This window comes from Phoca vitulina, unplaced genomic scaffold, assembly GCF_004348235.1.
Source record: "Phoca vitulina isolate PV1807 unplaced genomic scaffold, GSC_HSeal_1.0 scaffold30, whole genome shotgun sequence".
NCBI classification, from domain to species: domain Eukaryota; kingdom Metazoa; phylum Chordata; class Mammalia; order Carnivora; family Phocidae; genus Phoca; species Phoca vitulina.
The window spans coordinates 19,243,607-19,264,836 of record NW_022589733.1 but is presented as its reverse complement, the minus strand read 5'-3'; the positions used below and the strand labels follow the sequence as shown (position 1 = coordinate 19,264,836).

At 40.6% G+C, this 21,230-nt stretch overlaps 1 protein-coding gene across 1 annotated transcript in view; it reads right to left on the bottom strand.

Annotated features, from left to right (window-relative positions):
• TANGO6 (transport and golgi organization 6 homolog) overlaps positions 1-21,230 on the bottom strand; it is a 186,763-nt gene that overhangs the window by 125,919 nt on the left and 39,614 nt on the right. Inside the window, exons 8-11 of the mRNA XM_032424246.1 lie at positions 13,512-13,624; positions 11,885-12,061; positions 8,735-8,867; positions 5,730-5,918 (exon numbers count right to left, since the gene is read on the bottom strand). Coding sequence (XP_032280137.1) covers positions 5,730-5,918; positions 8,735-8,867; positions 11,885-12,061; positions 13,512-13,624 — 612 coding nt within the window. The remainder of the gene's footprint in view (positions 1-5,729; positions 5,919-8,734; positions 8,868-11,884; positions 12,062-13,511; positions 13,625-21,230) is intronic.

The following is a 21,230-nucleotide window of genomic DNA, read 5'->3' as shown; positions in this document are numbered from 1 at the left end:
ACCAAAAACCAAAACATCTGGGAGCTTAAACTGTGGTTTGATAGCCAGCTGTTATTGTCATCCATGAAGTGCCCTTTCCCCCAAGCTTTTTTCTTGTAGCAACAAAACCACCATGCCCATCTGGACAACAGCTCCTCCCGGCTACTACTCATCTTCTGTGACTGATGGGGCTGCCAGTCACAAGGATAGGTATGTAACTGAAGCGTGTTCTAGAATTTACATACGTTGTGGAGAGGAGGGAGAGACTTTTACTTTTTACTTAACCATTTTTGTAATGTTATGTAATCTAAAAAGCCAAATATTCCTGAACGTTTATAATGAAAAACTGCGGTGCCCTACCCCACTTCTGCCCGTCTGCTTGTGGCTCTACAGAGCCAACCACATTTAATGGTTTAGGTGCTTAATAACAACAGTAAACATTTACTGTTCACCAGGTGCTGTTCTGAATACGTTACAGATATTCATTCCCTACCTCCTCCCCCCTTCCGATGGGGATGTATAAACCTGCTGCCAACATCCTGGCAGTCAGGTGGGAGCAGGCTGAGGCCTCACTGTTGAGTCTGCAGACAGCAACCTAATGCTCCAGTTTTTCACTTTGCTGCTGCCACCCAAGTTCAATGTCTCTCAAGAATACGCCCCCGGGCTTTCGCTGGGAAGGGGAGGTGTTTGTACAAATTTGAGGAAGGAATCAAGGGGTCTACGGAACCTTGCAGAGCCTTTCAACCTGTTTTAAGCTCTAAATTCAGCTTCATCTTTACAGCTGATCTACCACCTCCAGTCCTTCCAGTGTTCTGCAACGAGAAGTAGCTTGCCTTTTTTTTTTCTTTTTCTGTTCAAAATAAAATGTGAACAGCTTCATAGAGGTATAGTGCTTTGCTTCTTGACTTCTCCCATGCAGGCACATAGCTCTCCATTTTCGGAGTTGCTAGATCAGCTATTTCCCAGTTTCCAAATGTTGTTACTCTCTTTTATCTGCTCTCTCCTCTCCTGCTCTGTTGGCCCCTGTGGTTTCCAGAAGGAGCAGATAAAGACATGTGTTCAATATACTTTCTTTAATCAGAAGTCCATACTTCTTAAATTATGCACTTGTTTAATATTTCTACAATGAGCATGTGTTACTTATGTTAAAAGCGTTTTTAATATATGAGAAAAAAATCATATAAAGCACTTCTACTCTGCCAAGTACAGAGATCTAAATACAGAAAAGTGCAAAGGGTAGCAATTTTCTGAAAGGACAAAAAAAGGAAATCTCACTCATCCCACTCCATTTACACTGGCCTCCTTGCTGAGCCCTCCACGCTTGAGACATGCTTCCTCTTAGCTGGAACACTCTTCCCCGAGGTATCTCTGAGGCTCCCTCCTTCCCTGCTTCCAGATCTCTGCTCATAAGCCTTTCTGGAGGGGCACCTGGGTGGCTCAGGAGATTAAGCTACCGACTCTTGATTTCAGCTCAGGTCCAATCTCAGGGTTGTGAGCTCGAGCCCCATATTGGGCTCCACGCTGGATGTGAAGCCTGCTTAAGATTCTCTCTATTCCTCTCCCTCTGCCTCTACCCCACCCCACCTGCTCATGCACACGCACACGTGCTCACTCTCTCTCTCAAAAAAAAAAGGCCACTTTCCCAGTGAGGTTCTCCATGACGACTCTATCTACCACACTGTCTTTACATCCCCTTTGGTTGATTTTTCTCTCTGGTACTTACTTGTTTACTGTCTCTCTCTCTTACGTGAATGTAATCCCATGAGGATAGATATTTGTGTTGTTCACTGCTGTGTCTCTGGTACCCAAAAGAGTACGTGGCACACAGTGGGCCTTTACTACATATTTGCAGAATGAAGGATGTGGGGGGGCGCCTGGGTGGCTCAGTCAGTTAAGCGTTTGCCTCCAGCTCCGGTCATGATCCCGGAGTCCCAGGATCAAGCCCTGTGTCAGGCTTCCTGCTCAGTGGGGAGTCTGCTTCTCCCTCTGCCTCTGCTCCTCCCCCTGCTTGTGCTCTCTCTTTCACTCACTCTCTAATAAATAAAATCTTAAAAAAAAAAAAAAAAACTAAACTAAATAAAATTAAATTTCTAAAAAAAAAAAAAAGAATGAAGGAACTGGGGACTTGGTACAGGGCTCTGCATCCATACACAGACCACTGAATGGTTTATTCCTCTCTGTATCTCCTCGTATACTATCTGCCAATATGTTTTATTGAATTTTTTAATCTTTTATCCATAAATACTTCAATATACATTTCTAACAAGGAGTTTTTCTTTTTTAACAGAACTACTGTAATACCAGGAGCACCCGGCTGGCTCAGTCAGTAGAGCATGCGACTCTTGATCTTGTGATTCTAAGTTTGAGCCCCAAGTTGGGTGTAGAGATTACTTAAAAATAAAAATCTTAAAAAAAAAAAAACAAAAAAACCCAACAACAACAACACATAACTACCATACCATGTTTACTCTCGATAAAAATTCCTTGTACTTTCTAATACTTGGCCCATGACTGTTGTAAAAATGTCCTCTCACACAATTGGTATGTTTGAATGAGAATCCACACACTGCATTTCATTGACGGGTCTCTTAAGCTACAGAAGCCCTGCTCCTTCTTTAATGCATTTACTTGATGAAGAAACTGGGTCATCTGTACTGTAGAATGTCTTACATTCTGAAATTGGCTGATTTTGCTTCTTCATGGCATAACATTGCTGTACCCTCAGTTTCCTTGATTAGATTCAGATTCACATTTTATGGACTTTTTTTGTCTTTTGTTTGCTTCTTTGTGGGGTTTTCTTTGTTTTGGGGGGGGAAGAACCCTTCCCAGGTGGTGCTACGTACCTCCTATTGCATTATATTAGGAGACACATAATGTCTGCTTGTCTACTTCTGGTGATGTTGAGATCAATCATTCCAGGCTGAAAATATTTAGGGGAACACACACTGATATCTACACTGACCCTGAAATCCACCAAAAATTAAATGGATAAACAGATGGAAAACAAAATGGATAGACAGATGGAAATATAAATATGTGATAAAGGAAATATAATAAAATCCTAATAGTAGAATCCAGGTTGTAGGTATACAGGTATTCACTATAAAATCCTTTCAAGTTTGAAAGTATTCATAATAAAATGCCTGGGGAAAAAAGGCTCAGTTGATTTGGATGTATTTGGCCTAATTACATTCATTATACAGTACCCCTAATAGTTTTAGCAGACATTGATTGTCACCTAGATCCATTATTTCATTAACGGATTGCAAAATATAAATTTATAGGTCTCTTTTTGAATATTTTAGCTGTGATTCTTATATAAAGAAAATTTTTCTACCAACTATTTGGTTACAATGAAATACAGTGCTGACAGAAAAGGTAAGATAAATGTTTTATTCTTTCATTTATCAACTTACAAAATAATGTCTTGATGCCCTAGCAACTTCCAGAGATGTCCAAAAGGGATTTTAGGGAGGAGAAGCGGACAGTGGCTCAGGTTTTTATAACTTTGATGTGTTTCAATCCATTTGCAGGCATTCTTTTTTTTTTTTTAAGATTTTATTTATTTATTTATTTGATAGAGAGAGAGAGAGAGAGAGAGATCACAAATAGGCAGACAGGCAGGCAGAGGGAGAGGGAGAAGCAGGCTCCCCCGCTGAGCATGGAGCCCCATATGGTACTCGATCCCAGGACCCTGGGATCATGACCTGAGTGAGCCAAAGGCAGCCCTTAACCCTTAACCGACTGAGCCACCCAGGCGCCCCAAGCATTATTCTTTTTAATGCCCAAAATGCCCTATCTGTGGCCAAGAGGAGATCTTTCAAGTTGGCTCCTGAATACTACTGATATGACTTCATTAATCTCAGGCATCTTCCTTTTATTTAGGCACAACAAGATGCCCTGAGGCTTACAGTGGACAATTCCTGCTCTAGACCTTGAATGAACCTTTACTCCAACGAGCTTTGTGTTCTTCCAGCAGGACATGATATTTAGAAACTACAGTCCAGCACGAAGGATGCTCAGTGTAGCTGGGTTGTCACTGCTGCCTGGCATGGACAGTGGAATGAGCAAGGGAATATCTATTTTTTAAAAAGAAAAACTTAATTGTGAGTTCATATGAATACTTCCAAATGCAATTCACTATTATAGGAATTTTAGTCAAGTTCTGTAATTTTATATTCATAACTTTTTCTCTTATGCTAAAAATCTTGGTTCCTAATGATATTAACAAAATTACTTATAACATGTATTATTTATAACTTATCCATATGTGTGTGTATTTCAAAATAAATACTAAAATTATCACTAGTAGTAAAACTACTAAATGCAATTTAATATTTTTTTGTGGTTCTTTTCATCTTGATACATTTTAACCTTAGCTGAAGGATAATTTAATGGGACAAGTCACTTCTCTATCAACCTAAAACCATTGTTCCTTAATTAGGAGCAAAGGGAGCTAAGTGCAAAAGCTCAAGTCATATAGTTTTTAAGCCATTTTCCCTTCCAACTAACATCTTCAGACAAAAACGTAAGGTCTGGGTGAAAAAGTCTTTAGGGAACTGATATAAACACAGGAGAAACAAATCACCCTACTGGGTAGCACAGAGTCAGTGAACTGAAGGAATAAGAAGCCAAAAAAGAAATCATGAACATAATTCTCATTAAACAGGCACGTAAGTTGGAGCTGACAGACAGCTGCAAATTTTCTCAGCAGGAGCTATAGTGAAACGCTGCTTAGCAACACCCGAAGGCAGATGACAATGAGCGCGATACAAAGAGCTGAAGAATCAGATTTAAGCGTGACAATGATACCATCTTACAACTGACTATTCACCAGCCAAGCAACAACTAATTCCGGTAATAATGGTAAAAATATGGTGACTGCATTGCCTACGCTTTATTACTTCTATTTCCTGGGTTTTTTGGTTGTTGTTGTTGTTGTAGTTTTTAATTTTCTTTTCTTTTTAAGTAGGCCCCACACCCAATGTGGGGCTCAAACTCACGACCCTGAGATCAAGAGTCACATGCTCTACTGACTGAGCCAGCCAGGAGCCCCTTTTATTTCCTATTTTTTATAAAGCTGGCAAATATAATGTCTGAGCCAACAAGATCCAGGAACTGATTCACATAGCTATACTACCCTTCAAACATTTTAAAAAACATCTTAAAACTTCATAGGCTGCTGTGAAGATAGGCTGTCAGGTAGATCTATGAAATTCAAAGTGGTATTATTATCATTAGCGATTTTTTTTTCAAATTTAAGTTTTCTAATCATGCTCAACTTCTGACACATGTTAGAATCATCCATGGGGCTTAAAAAAATACAGATGCCCAGGCACTAATGCGGACATGCTGGATCAGAATCTCTATAAGCAGTGGGCCGGGCATCCGTATTTTGAAGAAGACTCAGAAAACTGTATTGGCCCCCCAACTTGAGGACCCTGTAATGTAACACATCAGTATCTACAACAATTTTCAAAGTTTTCTCTGCATGAGAATCACGTCCGGAGCCTCTCTAACATGCCAGCTTCTCTAACATGGCGGGACCACCACAAGTGCGGATTCCGTTGGCTGTCGTGGGCTCAGTACTCTGCATGTTTAAGCAGCAGTCCAGGTAACACTGAGGCAGGTGTCATCAAGCCATTCTCTGAGCAATTTTTTTTTTTTTTAACATTTTTTGGAAAGCATGTAAAGAAACCAAAATAGACAAAAACTACCAGCCTGGGATCTGGGATGTGGCAGCCACTGACCTGAGTGATGTTTGTGAATATCTGCTCAGACATCCTCTCGCAGAGAACAGCCAACAGCTGGAGGACCAGCAGCTTCTGCTCCTGGCGTTCCACAAGAGTTTGGTGCTGCTCTAATTCCAAGAGGCTTTTGCTGGAGAAGGGCTTTGTTTTTAACTCTGCTTCATTTTCCATGGCCACATGAGTCAACTCCTATCAGCATTGGAGAAAAGAAAAAGTGAAGGAAAAAACCATAGAACTAAGGGCATCAACAACAGTGAGAAAACTCTGTTTGAAATGTATATGTAAAGAACTAGCCTAAGTGTTCATTGTAGCATTATTTATAATAGCCAAAATTTGGAGACAAAGGTCTAGCAATAAGAGAAGGAATAAATAAACTGTATTTATTATACTGGAGCAGTTGAAATAAATAAACTAGACCAATATGGACATCAAAAGAAAGATCTCAAGAACAGTGTTGAGTGAAAAATGGAAATTGTAGAATAATATGTGTATTATGATATTTATATGAAGATTTAAAACTTCATAATAAAAAGCATACCTACACAAAGAGAACTAGTTTGATAGGCTACTTACTTTATCAGCATTTTTTAGGATCTCTACCACTAGCCCTGCTGAACTGAGACCTCAGGCCATGTAACATTTTCAAACCCTTTTTAGAGACTATTAAATGCTTTCAGCACTTTTTTCCCTATAATATTTAATCTCTACTAATAAATAATTCATTACTGTGGGGTTTGTAGGCTTTTCCCCTACACTTCACACTGTAAATTTCCTTGGGAAGGGAAAACCTTAAGTTCCTTAACAATTAATGCTTTACCAAAGTAAGTGGCAGTTTATTATTTTTTTTTATTTTTATTTTTTAAAGATGTTATTTATTTATTTGACAGAGAGAGACACAGCGAGAGAGGGAACACAAGCAGGGGGAGTGGGAGATGGAGAAGCAGGCCTCCCGCCGAGCAGGGAACCCGATACGGGGCTCGATCCCAGGACCGGGATCATGACCTGAGCCGAGGCAGACGCTTAACGACTGAGCCACCCAGGCGCCCCCTAAGTGGCAGTTTAGAGCAATGGTTCCCAACCGTGCCTGGGAATTTCTGCTTCCCAGGGGACAGTTAGCAATGTCTGAGGACATTTTCGGTTGTCATAATTGAGAAGCGATATAGGCATTTAGTGGTAGAGGTCAGGGATGCTACTAAACATCCTACAAGAAAGCACAGGAGGGGCGCCTGGGTGGCTCAGTCGTTAAGCGTCTGCCTTCAGCTCAGGTCATGATCCCAGGGTCCTGGGATCGAGCCCCACATCGGGCTCCCTGCTCAGCGGGAAGCCTGCTTCTCCCTCTCCCACTCCCCCTGCTTGTATTCCCTCTCTCAATGTGTTTCTCTCTGTCAAATAAATAAATAGAATCTTTAAAAAAAAAAGAAAGAAAGAAAGGAAGAAAGAAAGAAAGAAAGCAAGCACAGGAAACCCCCAGCCTCCCAACAAAAAAATTACCCAGCCCAAAATGCCAATGGTACTAAGGTGCAAAAACCTTGGCCCAGAGCAAAGCCCTCTGATTTTTTAGTTTTTTAAAAGATTTTACTTATTATTTACTTTAGAGAGAGAGAGAGAGCATGGGGTAGGGAGTACAGACGGAGAGGGAGAGAGAGAATTTCAAGCAGGCTCCATGCCCAGGGAAGAGCCTGACAGAGGGCTCGATCCCACGACCCTGAGATCACAACCTGAGCCAAAATCAAGAGTTGGTCGCTTAACCAACTGAGCCACCCAAGCGCCCCTTTTTGTTTTTTAAACAATTTTTTTTAATTCTCCATTTAAGAGCACGTCTTCTTGGAATGTTATTTACAATGAGTGGCTAGGTAAGGGGACAGAATGTGAATACAGGAAGAGATGCCTGGGCGGCACAGGCGGTTGAGTGGCTGACTCTTGGTTTCAGCTCAGGTTGTGGTCTCAGGGTCATGATCTCAGGGTTGTGAGATTGAGCCACACATCAGGCTCTGTGCTCTCCAAAATAAATAAATGAATCATTTTTTAAAATGCGAACACAAGAGGTGAGAAAAGTTATCAAAACAGTGGCCCCTACTTCAAGTTCTAGAAGTGTTAGCCCTGATTCTCTCCTTGCAATTCTCCCATAACCACACCAACCTTAAACTCCACAAACATTCTCTTAGACACTTTATTTAGGGAAAATAATGGAGAAAGCAGAGCTGGAGGATAGAAAATCAGAGATCACCCTGTTTACAGTACTGGGTACTAGCTGCTGTCAGAGATTAGAGCAAGAGGAAGCACAATCACCAGCACTAAGAAACAGACCCAGAAAAGGTTTCAGGTGGTTACAAAATGAAATGAGAAAGGCAGAACTGCTAAATCTCCTTTCCAAATACCTGACAAAACAACAGTCAGAAAGGATAAAGGATTACTCCATAACTGCAAAACCTGCTATTAACTTCAAAAGAGTACTTACTGTCAACACAGAGCAAAGATTAACCCTTTCATAGATCAACAGTTCTACTTTGGTCATCTCTCAAAATTTAGGGCAGATTACCTCGGGAAATAGTTCGATCATACATGTACTGCTGAAGGTAAGGTTTTTTTCTTTTTACCAACCCAAAGGCTACTAAAAAATAAATTACTCTTACATCCTCTGATTATTTCTCTCTTAGATTAGGACCTTAATTTTAGGAGCTAAAATTATGACTGCCCTGGGGCGCCTGGGTGGCTCAGTCATTAAGTGTCTGCCTTCGGCTTGGGTCGTGATCCCAGGGTCCTGGGATCGAACTCCGCATCGGGATCCCTGCTCGGCAGGAAGCCTGCTTCTCCCTCTCCCACTCCCCCTGCTTGTGTTCCCTCTCTCGCTGTGTCTCTCTCTGTCAAATAAATAAATAAAATCTTTAAAAAATAATAATAATAAATAAAAATAATAAAATTATGACTGCCCTGAAAATTCAAAAGGGATCCTGGTACCACCCCAGAATACAGCTGACCGTGTCCTTACTATATGTAGTTCTTACCTTCAAGCAGAAGATGAAGAAGTCACCTGCCAAACCGCACTCTTGGCAGTGGGCTAACAAGTCCCCAAGATGCTCTACCTGGCACTGCTCTGAGGACACCTTCTGGTACAGGGCTTCATCTTCATCTTCATCACTGCAACACGGGGTAAGATTTATCTTGGCAGTGTCACCCAGAGATTTTTTTTTTTGAAACTCCATAATAATCTTCTAAAGTAACAGGGTATTTTCATACAGTAAATCATTAGAAAGATCTCAAAATTTGTTTAAGTTATTTTCCTGTTTCTCCATGCCGAAAAAGTATTTTTTCTCAGAAGGTAGGGTATCATGTATTACGTAGTCATTTGCTCAGTGGGGAAAAGACTCATGAAGGAAGTGGCTTTGCAGATGGATGTTGAGGAATTACTATTATTTCAATAAATTGAAAAAGCAAGGAGAAATTAAAGTATAGGTTGTATGCAGATACTCTGGTTCCCGAGGAAGAATAGAGAAAAAGAAGTCTGCAAAGGAAGGTCAGATCACAGAGGGCCTTCAAGGCCATTCAAAGAAAGCTAGACTTTTTTTCGAAGAGCCACTGACGGGTTATGGGCGGTAGGAAGAGACACTATCCTTACAGGAGAACATGCAGTCAATCTCAACTAATAACTAACCAGCAGAAATATGGAAATGCGTAAAGACTCAGAAAACTGAGTAGGCCAAATTTCCAAGTAATAAAATATGGCCAAGTTACTAAAAGCAATGCTACGATTTCTGCAAAAAGTTTTAAGAAACTTCTCATGAGGTACTAAGGGTTTTAGTTTTATTGCAGATTAAATGAAAAAACAAAGATACAATATTATTATACTATATCACGTAAACAAACACAGAAGCACAAAGATGTGCTAGAAGACAAAACACTAAAAAAAATGCAAACAGTGACTAGGATCGTAGTTGCTTTTTGTTTTCCTCTTTATGCTTTTTTGTGTTATACAAAGAAGGTATGTACTCTTGTGATTAAAGAAGGAATAAAGTGTTTTCAGACTAAACTGAGAAAAAAATGACAGATGTTGCTTCATATCATTGAAAAGTACAATTATGAAATAAAGTTAATTTGGCCATCCCATTGGGCAGTAAGTCCCAATCTGCCAGTTCACTAGTAACATGGCCTTTATACTCCTCTAATAAAATAAATAACCTATAAACTAAGCTTAAGATCATTTCTTATATTATCCCAGAATCTCCCAGCGTCCTTCAGATCAGTCATGTATCTACATCACATTTTACGTTAGGAAAAAACTGAAATGGCTAAGAGTCACTTCTAAGCTTCTCTGAACCATCCTGTCAAAATGAAGTATTATATTCAAATACTTTTTTAAAAAGACATGACAATAATTACCTTACGAAGCTCTATTTCATTCATTCTTAAAATTTCAATGATAAAAGAGTCAGTTCCAAATACTGTAGTTTATATAGTTCCAGAAAAATAAAAATTCTGGATCCAAAGATCATGAAATCTAAGCTGCTCTTTCAGTGTTTCTTTAAACAAACTTTTTATTGATTACTGGGGCTCCTGGGCAGAATGACAGAGTAAAAGGTAAGTGGTGAGACTGACCTGCCTTTAGGGGACTGGCAACAGGAGCAAGATCTTTAGAACAAAAGATAAAATCACACACACACACACACACACACACACTTCTTTGATATAGTGAATGTCAACTTTTTGGAGATACAGAGTGTCTTAAGTATCCACTGAAAACTATGGACCCTATTTTCAGAAAAAAAATTTCTTGTATATAATTTCAAAGGGACTGTGGATGCCTAGAAGTCCATGTAGAAACCTGGAGTTAAGGGTCCATTGCTTCTGGCAGTAGATGGAGATTCATTCAGTAACTGCCTATTCAGTTTTCTCCTACCATGAAGAGAAACTATAGTTTCAATAAGAACTGTCGATTCTGACATATGTGCACTAAGATATACACTAGAGACTTGTCATGATGGCAATTAGCTTTAACTACTGATAAGTTAAAGACTATAAAATTCTCTACACAGTCACTAAAGTGATCCCAGATTAAACTGTTCCAAAGTGCTTTTATAAAATAAACATGTCAAGAAATTTTAAACTCTTTCAGTTCAGGGGCATAGTTACAACCACAAAACCTACTAGTGCTCAACAACTCTCAAGAAATTGGTAGCTTGCGTTTGTACTGATAATTCTGCTTGCAATCAATGTGTGTTTTCCATTTTCCTCAAGTCCATCATATTGAAAGAGTGTCTTATAACTTTACTAAGTTAACCATGAATAAAAAATAAAATTTACACCTTAACAAACAGCCACACTTTGAATGTGACGTAAAAATCTGAGCCGTTGGGGCGCCTGGGTGGCTCAGTCGTTGGGTGTCTGCCTTCAGCTCAGGTCATGATCCCAGGGTCCTGGGATCGAGCCCCGCATTGGGCTCCCTGCTCCGCGGGAAGCCTGCTTCTCCCTCTCCCACTCCCCCTGCTTGTGTTCCCTCTCTCGCTGTGTCTCTCTCTGTCGAATAAATAAATAAAATCTAAAAAAAAAAAAAATCTGAGCCGTCAGTTAAGAACTGTATGGGACTCTGGTCAACAGGAACTTACATTCTAAGGTAATAATATCTACACATATCACCCAAAAAAAGGAAATAATTTAAAGTATACTTGTAAGATGTTAGAGAAATAAATGATCAATTCCACTAATATTCTAATTTGCTCTCCAGGAGAAAGAAACCCCCATCATAAAATTAACATAAAAGATAGCAATTAGACAATTTCCCTGAGGAATAAGTCTGACTCTGAACACACACACCATTTAGAGAGTCAGAAAGAGAAATGGATCGTTATGGTGCTGAGGGTAAACATGTGACTGCCCTTCACTCTGATTCTCTGGCAAAGACTTTGTGAAGTAAGTGGGCCTGTGATGCAAAGCTGTGAGGCTCCAGCAAATTGCACCTACTATTAGCTAGCATCTGGGAAAAAAACCTGCAAGATTATTTAAGGCGCTCACATTTCATTTAGAGATTATAAATAGCAGCACCTCAACTGCTTCAAGTTCCAGGTCTCGTTCTATCAGCGCCCCTTAGTGGACAAGTCAGGGAAGGGCCTTTTGGGTGCAATTGTGTCCGAAGAGAGAGGGTAAAGAATGGGTGGACTCACCAAATGGCCTCTTTGATGGTAACCATGATGCCACCTCGAGAGGCAGCTCTAAACTGACACAGAGAATGAAGAGAGGACACAGATTTGTCCAATCCTGCAAATCCTTTCAGGCTGGCAATTGCCTTCTTCCTCTCTAGCTTCCCCAGAATCCATAATAAGATCTCTTGGCAAAGTGACCTGGCAGAAAAAGCAGTTATAAATGAGCTTGTCATCTTACTCTACACATCTAACAAGCTAACATAAAAAAAGAAAGGAAGACTGTCAGGTTCCACGGCATTCTAAATGCTGGCACGACCACCTAGTACTACTGAAGTGTAGGACTGGAAACTATGCTTCCTGTGAATTTCAGGATATATCTAATATCCTGAAATTCAATGAGTAACTGACTAATCTTTGGCCCCAGAAGCAACCATGATAAGACACAGGAGCCCCACTTGGTTTTTAAAAAAAAATAATTCCAAGTGTAGCATTGCCTTTGGATCAGGCACTGTGAAAGAAAGTTTACACTGATAAAACCATCTACCAATGGGACCAAGAGCTGGTGACCAAGAAACAGCACACCAACAAATTCTGGCTGATTCCTCTGCCCCTTTTATCTCTGCCAGTCAACGAGGACTGGGATGGAATAAACGTTTGCTTCCTCCTTCCCAGTCTCTGATGAGGACATGATAGTGCTGTGAATATTTGGGTTTCAAAACTATAAGTTATTATATGGACAGTTCTTTGAAGCCAAATTCACATATTTATTGTCCCCATCTTCCTCTCTGTTCTCTCTTGTCACTGCTCCTATGGCTGGGCTATAAGGATGTGCTGGCCAAAAGTTAGAGTCCAAAGTAGTACGTGAGTTTTCCTTCACCGCTTAACAACAATGATGGAAGCGGTCTATTGAGTTTACGATTTTCCAGGGACAGTGCTAAACACTTTATAATCTGTCTTCATAATACCCTATGAAGAAGGTATTATTACTGTATATCTGATCACATGTGGGGGATTTCCAAACACTAAAAATCAGAATTCTCTAGGACTTTAAAAAGGATATAAACCCTTATAAGGAGGAAGAAACAACATAAATATCTGTGAAAACAGAGCTGACACAAAATGAAGCCTACTTAAATTCCAATACAAAAGAATATTTTCTGGATGATTAAGAAATCCCTTCATTCCAAACAACACTGAGCAGCACTCACACCAAATCCAAGTCTAAATGACAGAGTGCCACATTCAGATCCAGACTTCCCCAACTTGATTTCTCATTCCCCACAAGGTTGTTATGATCCATTCTCCATTTCCTACTTCCTAGACATGTAATTCCAGTACTCCTCACTGATCAAACAGTGACATGTTTACACATGTAAACAGGGATTTTGTCTCTGACGTCTAGGACAGAGGCTGAGGAAAGCCATTCTAAAAATTACATCCAATCCCCTGCAATCTGAAAAGCTCTTTCTTTTGCAAATGAGCAGAATAAGAGGATCCTCAAATGTTTTACTGATTTTGAAAGAAAAAAAAATTACAAAGTAGCATTAAGTTTTATATTCAAAATAAGAATAAGAAAAACATACAGTAAAGATTTCACTATAAACAAATAAGGTTTTCTGGGGGTTTTTTTGGTTTTTTGTTTTTTTACCTTATGTGAGACACACTTTGTTTGGTAAAACAGTAGAGAGAAAAGAGCACTCCCAGGACGGGAAGCAGGGAATCCACTAAAACTGTCACAGGTTCATTCCCGACCACGTATACCTAGGGAAAAGAAAATGGTGAGAGGTACCATGAGTACAAGGCCAGAGGAATGGGAATCAAATACCATACCTACTAGCAGCATAGAGAGTTTTATCTTAAGCAACACTTTAGTTCTAAACCGAACAATTTTAGCTCTAAGGCTAAGAAAACCATTTGAGATTGGCAGACAGGCTGAAACACAGGGAGCCTGAGCTGGAGCAGCGCCCTTCCGTGTGTGCAGCCTGAAGAACTTCAGGGGAAAATGGGTAAATTAATCCATCTCCTGACCCCTTCCTTTCTTGCTTTTGACTACCTTTGTGTCTGTTGCTAATCTGTCTATTACTCATCTCTACAATAATTCTCTAATTACTGAAGGCCCTGCTCTTAGGAACTAACAAGCAATTAATGCCAAATAGAAAAACTTAAAACTAGATTTGAAAAATAAAAACAAAGCTTGCTCTAGATTTGTCACTCTTAAGATCTAACTGCCACATGGGCATGTCCTATTCTAATTCAATAAATGTTAAAAGAAATTACAATGTGCACCTAGCTCTGCGCTGACTTTATAGGGTTAAGCACCTAAGAATGCTGATTTTTGTTAACAGTAATTATGTTACACATTTTAGCTGTCCTTTCAAAAAGGACAGCACAAATGCATTCAACAACATTTATGTGAATACCCACTGGAATCCAAGCATTGTCCTAGGCATTGTAGTGATTATAAAAATGAGTAAGAATTGTTCTCTCTCAATTGCTTGTGATCTACCAAGAAGAATAAAACAAATAAACCAATTATAATAATAATAACCCAAAGCAGATAATTTAAAGAATTAAGAAGAGCAAAATTCTATTTTTTCAATATTCTTTCTGTAAATAAGGGCTTCTTTAAGTTTCCCTTTCCTCATCCTTTAAAATAGGGCTAAGACTGGGACACCTGGGTGGCTCAGTCAGTTAAGCATCTGCCTTCAGCTCAGGTCATGATCGTGGGGTCCTGGGATGGAGCCCTGCATTGGGCTCCTTGCTCAGCGGGGAGCCTGCTTCTCCCTCTGCCTGCCACTCCCCCTGCTTGTGCTTGCTCGCTCTCTCTAAAATAAAATCTTTTAAAAAAAGAATTAATCACTGAAGGTTCATCCTTCTCCATTCATCACTATCTGTGTCTACGCTATCAGATTTTAATTATTAATTAAATTGTGCCTAATTGGGGGCGCCTGGGTGGCTCAGTCGTTAAGCATCTGCCTTCGGCTCAGGTCATGATCCCAGAGTCCTGGGATCGAGCCCCGCATCGGGCTCCCTGCTCCGCGGGAAGCCTGCTTCTCCCTCTCCCATTCCCCCTGCTTGTATTCCCTCTCTCGCTGTGTCTTTCTCTGTCAAATAAATAAATAAAATCTTTAAAAAAAAAATAAATTGTGCCTAATTGAAGTAGAAATCAATGCTGTTTATTTATTTTTTATCAATGCTGTTTATGGAGTACTAAAGGTCATGGAGGCACAAGCTGGAAAACCCTCTGTGCTTTTCCAGGGAACCCTGTCCCTTTAAATCAACCCTAATTTTTCACACTCCTTAAGCCTCCCAGCTCCTCTGTGGAGCCTGATAACCAAGGAGCCAGTTTCCTGTGCATGATCTAATCTCCATAAGCCTAGCTAAATGAGGCGCATTGTATGGCAGTGTTCACAAGTAATATGCAGGCCTAATTATGATATCACCAATTACAAGTGGTAAAAAAAAAGAGATTCCCCCAGATAACGTAAGGGCCTATTGTTTGGTTCTGTAGTCTGTGTTCCCAGAAGTAATCCCTGTGGAGCCATCCTTCCTTACCAGCATCTTTTGTACAAAAAACAAAAACCAAATGGAGTTAAATCTCCATTATTTACTGACTTGACTGGGCCAAAGCACCACAAATTTTTTTTGAAGATTTTATTTATTTATTTGACAGAGAGAGAGAGAGAGAGCTCAAGCAGGGGGGAGCGGCAGAGGGAGAAGCAGGCTCCCTGCTGAGCAAGGACCCCACGAGAGACTCGATCCCATGGCCCCGGGATCATGACCTGAGTTAAAGGCAGATGCTTAACCAACTGAACCACCCAGGTGCCCCGGCACCTCAAACTTTAACATGAATTCAATCAAGCCCATTTCTCAGGGGTATATGTTGTTATTGATAAATTCCTCCAATTTTTAAGTTCTCTTGTTATACTTACCTGAAGGAACAAGTACTGCTTTTGAATTTTGGAACAACTGATCAATGAATTTTTTCTGTGAGATCTCAAAGAACTTGAATGGCCTCTGCTTGACACATAGAGGCTGTCGCCTCCCTTCCAAATTAATAATACATTTCTCCTTGTACTGAGCCCAAAACTATCTCCATTTTAAACTTCCTGATGGGAGGACATTTATTTTCAAGAGATTTGGATGGGCCATCCAAAAGGTCTACCTTTTCCATAAGCCTACTATTTATTTGACTGTTCAACTGTTCATCCACTCATTCACTGACTTAAATATTTAGTAAGCATCTAACCACCATTAATGACTTTTCTCCTCTAAATTCCAATAGCATTTTAGGGCTTATAATCAGCCCATAAATACACAGCTATCTTTCCCCTCTTCAACTAGCCTCTCTACTTCTCTATTTCAGCACCTATTACGATAGATGATTAAGTTGTGTTACCTGAATGTTTGCTGACCAAGCAGTTGTTACAGAAATATACAACTTAAATGAACCCACTGTTACTGCTTCTATGAAGCCAACAATAACTACCATTTATTGCAATGTCTATTCAAGAATAAACCAGGTTAGGGGCGCCTGGGTGGTTCAGTCGTTAAGCGTCTGCCTTCGGCTCAGGTCATGATCCCAGCATCCTGGGATCGAGCCCCGCATCGGGCTCCCTGCTCGGCGGGCAGCCTGCTTCTCCCTCTCCCACTCCCCCTGCTTGTGTTCCCTCTCTCGCTGTGTCTCTCTCTGTCAAATAAATAAAATCTTTAAAAAAAAAAAAAAGAAGAAGAAGAAGAAGAAACCAGGTTATTCAGCTAAACATTTAATATACGATCGCTCCTCACAAGTCCTGTAGGTTAAGCATTTTTATGCCCATTCTAAAAATGTGGTAAACAGGCTCAGAGAAGCAAAGTTAGTTGAGCCAAGGTACTCTTAGAAAGTGGCATAGACAGGGTGAACCCAGATCTGCCTGACATAAAATCCATGCACAATCCAGAGAGACAAGATGGAAAACAGATGAGTGGTTGTAAGGGGATGGGAGGAAGGGGAAATGGGGACTGACCGCTTAATGGGTATGGTGTTTCCATCTGGGATGATGAACAAGTTCTGGAACTAGACAGTGCGATAACCGTGCGAATGGACTTAATGCCAGTGAATTATGTACTTGAAGAGATGGTTAAAATGGTAAATTTTATGTCATGTGTCTTTCACCATAATTTTAAAAAGAACAAAGCACGTACTCCATGGCTTCCCAATACTCACCTCCCCATGGGCATGTTTTCATTGCTTCGGTCCCTAACCCATACCAACTTTACCCCAGCCATCTTCCCTCAGAATCAGTAGGCCCCAGCTTGTGGACTGTTAATAACTCTAGTCCTGCTACCTCTGGAAAGTAGGGCAGAGCTCCTGAGCGGCACCACGGACAGCAGCTTCTGTACCACCTCCCGTCCTCCTACTGAGACTCTCATATTATATAGCCCCCTTCTACCAAGCCCTCCAGGAGATCTTCAGGGCCATACTGTGGCCAGGCCTTTCCAAGGACAGTGCCCTCCTCCCAACCTCTTGCCTAGCACCCAAACCATATGCAGGTTAAAAGTTTGGTGTGCACCTCACATCCAACATTACCCTCTTATATACACTCCCAAAGTGGACTCTGGCCACTTCCCACTTCATGTGGACTCCCCAGATCATTGACTTATACCTGGAGTTTAGTGACCCATAAAGGGACACAGGAGGCTGCCCTGATTCAGCCAATGTTGCACTTCGATCTCTTGCTGACAGCACTGACAATGACCAAATGCTCTAGGAAAAACAAACAAACAAAACCAGTCCTTCCAATGAAGTCATACTATATATGGAAGAAACTGTTGGGGCCAGTTCCTTCCAGTCTCCTCCACACCAGGCTGGTGACAGTACCGACCGAGGAAGCAGTGACGGCACAACAGTAAGCTGTTCCTGCCCCACAGCGGAGAGGGCCCTACCACCCTGCATCCACGCCCTACCATCAGGTGTTGTGGGGTTTCCTTGGACTGTGCTTATGTATAGTCTCCTAGTTGGGGTTCTTTCCTGCTCACCTAGAGGCAAAGTGGGATGGGAGTTAAAGTTCTGAAACAAAATCCCCTACTTTACGTATTATTTTGACCTGTTGACATTCCCTTTTCTCAGCAGTATAACCATTGGGTATGTTTCACATAGGGTTGTCTGTAATACTTCTACTGACCAGGTGTGGGACTTAACACAAATCAATTGACTTCTCTGAGTCTCAGTTTCCTTATCTAGAAAACAAGGAGGTTAAATTAATCAAGTGTTAAGGTCTTTTTGGTATCTAATCTATCATCCTCTGACTTGAGTGCAAATTTGCTCTCTTCTTCTGTATCGTTCTGATACCTCAGCCATTAGGTAAAACTAGTTGAAAAACATGAACCAATCCTCCACCACCCCCAAAATTTTTAAACACTGAAACCTGACCAAGTTGTAAAAATTTCTAACCCTCCCCACATGCTTTCCCTTCTTCTATCAGTTCTGAAGTTAGTACTTTAAAGATGAAATCCTGTTTAGTTGAAAGGTTTTCTGGTTACTTGAGGTATCTGTACAGACTAGGGATCACCAAACAAAATACCAAGACGTAGGAAAGCTGAAGCAGGGAAGGGAGAGACAGACTCTCAAGGTACCTATTCAATTCTTTGGTGTGAAAAAGCCTCTCTGAGAGTAAGTAAAATGGTGCTTTGAAGAAAAGATGAACTTCCATGTCTACCTGTGGCTTTTCCGATATAAATATGTAGGACAGGGCTGACGGGCAAAATAAGAGGTGAGTATGGATTTATGAAAATCATAATGGCTCAGAACAGATCACACGAGGAAACAGACAGGTACCAATGACCCCACTGGCAGCTTGGGGATTTCCACAGTCCTTTCTGAATGCATCCTGGCTTTCTATCACAGATCCAGCCATGAGAAGAAGGGTCTGCGGTTAAGCCTCACAACCCTTCGTCTGAGCTTAGAGACTACTCTTAACAAGTAATAGAGACATGTTTCTGCGTACTCTTAACAATAGATCACACACTACCTGTAACTGTTTGCCTGACTGGGAGCTCCCTCAAGGGAGCAACTGGCTTTTAATCATGTCTGTGTTTGTAAACCTAGCACAGTATCTGCCATTCCGTATGTACTTGGCAAAATTTTTCTTTGTGACTGATTAACTGAATCAAAGAACGAATGAAGTACATTGAATGCTTTTTATTTTTCTCAAAAGTTCTATTTTTGTAGGGAAATTACAATGCCCTCTGTATTTTCTCTTCTTCCTCTTTTTTTTTTTTTTTTCTTTTTTAAGCTGTAGCTAGAAGCTATTCAATCAATGTTAATTAACTGAAGAATCATAGAACTTCAGCCATGGAAGGGAGAGTGGACTGAACAAAAGGAGGTCTGCTTTTACTGTACTGGCTTATTCAGTACCTATCTTCAATATCTACAGGACTGAATTTCTAGGACGCCTGGGTGGCTCAGTCGTTCAGCGTCTGCCTTCGGCTCAGGTCATGATCCCAAGGTCCTGGGATCGAGTCCCACATCGGGCTCCTTGCTCAGTGAGGAGCCTGCTTCTCCCTCTCCCTCTGCTGCTCCCCCTGCTTGTGCTCTCTCTCTCTGACAAATAAATAAATAAAAATCTTTAAAGGACTGAGTTTCTCTAGAAATTTAAATTAAAAAGGAAAGGAAAAACCCAGAGTCAAAATGGTCATAAGTATTAAGAATAAACATGTGTTTCTGATTCAAAGCAAAACCAAACAGAAAGCAATCCTCACATACTCCATTTCTCATTTACTAGACTTCCATTACATGGTTAAGCATGGTTAAGCACATCCCTCTGAGACCACTGCAGTTGAAAGAGCACCAGGAAGTCAGGAGTTAGGAAAACAGGTATGAATTTTGTTTCTGACACCTACATGATTGCCCAAAATCACATATTAAGTGAGTGAACATGGGTAAGACAATTAAACCCCTCTAGGATTCAGTTTCCTCATTTATAATGCAAGTGTTAAGCTTCGGCTTAAATACCAGCTAAGATAATTCATGTTAAAATATTTTGTAAAATATGCAGCCCTGTGCAAGTATTAATTTATTCCTAAATACCTGCTGATACGGCTGTAAATGGAACTGTCTCCTTAATTTATGGCCTTATCTTTTATAGGGATGTATACGTGTGGAAATACAAACATGAATCAAGCTGACTAAATCCTAACACTGAAATTCAGTACAGGCTGGAACTTGATTGTACCGCTGTTAAAGATTAAACTAGTCTAATGCTGTCTTCTAAAATATCACAGTGATCCTTTTGATAGTAATGTTCCAGAACTTCTAATGCACTTACCGAGTTTAATTAAGACTTGTGAGAAGCAAAAGGACAAGCCAAGTTACCTAATACAGTATTTTGCACTATGCATGCTTTCAGAGCATATTGCATAAAATAATCTTTTTTAAAAAGAGTTTCTTTGAACCAAAAGAGAACTGACAGTTTTTTGAGCCAAATTATTTGCTAAAGTATGCAATGAACCTTCCACAAGTTACCTTGTTTCATCTCTACAACTCAAGTGTTAAATAAGTCACCTAAAGTCACATGGATTGTCAACCCTTGAGCCAGATTCCAACCTAGGTCTACTGGACTCAAAAGGCCAGGTGCTTTTCACTACACTATACCACAGAATCTGAATGTACCATCTAACCCTTCAATCTTCCACAGCTTTGAAGGCTACTTAAAAAAAAAAAAAAAAAGGTTTTTTTTTTTTTTTCAGGGGGGGGGGGCGGGGGGGTGGGGAGGCAGAGGGAGAGCGAGAGAATCTCAAGCCAACTCCTTGCTGAGTGTGAAGCCCAACGCGGAGCTCAACCTCACAACCCTAAGATCATGACCTGAGCCGAAATCTAGAGTCGAACGCTTAAGTGACTGAGCCACCCAGGCACCCCAAGGATACTTCTTTTGGTCCTTTGCATGTTATTCAAGGTTACAGTTCAATTAGAGTTGGAAACATCCAGAAAGAACGACTGCATTTAGGGAACAGCCGTAGTGGGAGAAGACTTTTTACTGCAAAGCCTTTTGTAGTACTTCTTAAACGTGTACCATGTACAAATATTATCTTTTCTAAACACAGAGTGAGAGAAAGAGAAGAGATGAAAGGATTGGTTCCTGGATCCGATCTGGCACTCACTAGTATGATTTGGGACAAGTCACTTCATAATCTTCTGGATTTTGTTTCCTTTACTGTAAAATGAGGGATTAGTTTGTCAAACCCAAAGAATGTACCACACCAAGAGTGAACCCTAATGTAAACCATGGACTTTGAATGATCTTGGTGTGTCAGTGCAGACTCATCAACTGTAACATGTCCCACTCTGATGTGAAATGTTAACAGTGGGAGAGGCTGTGCATATGTGGGG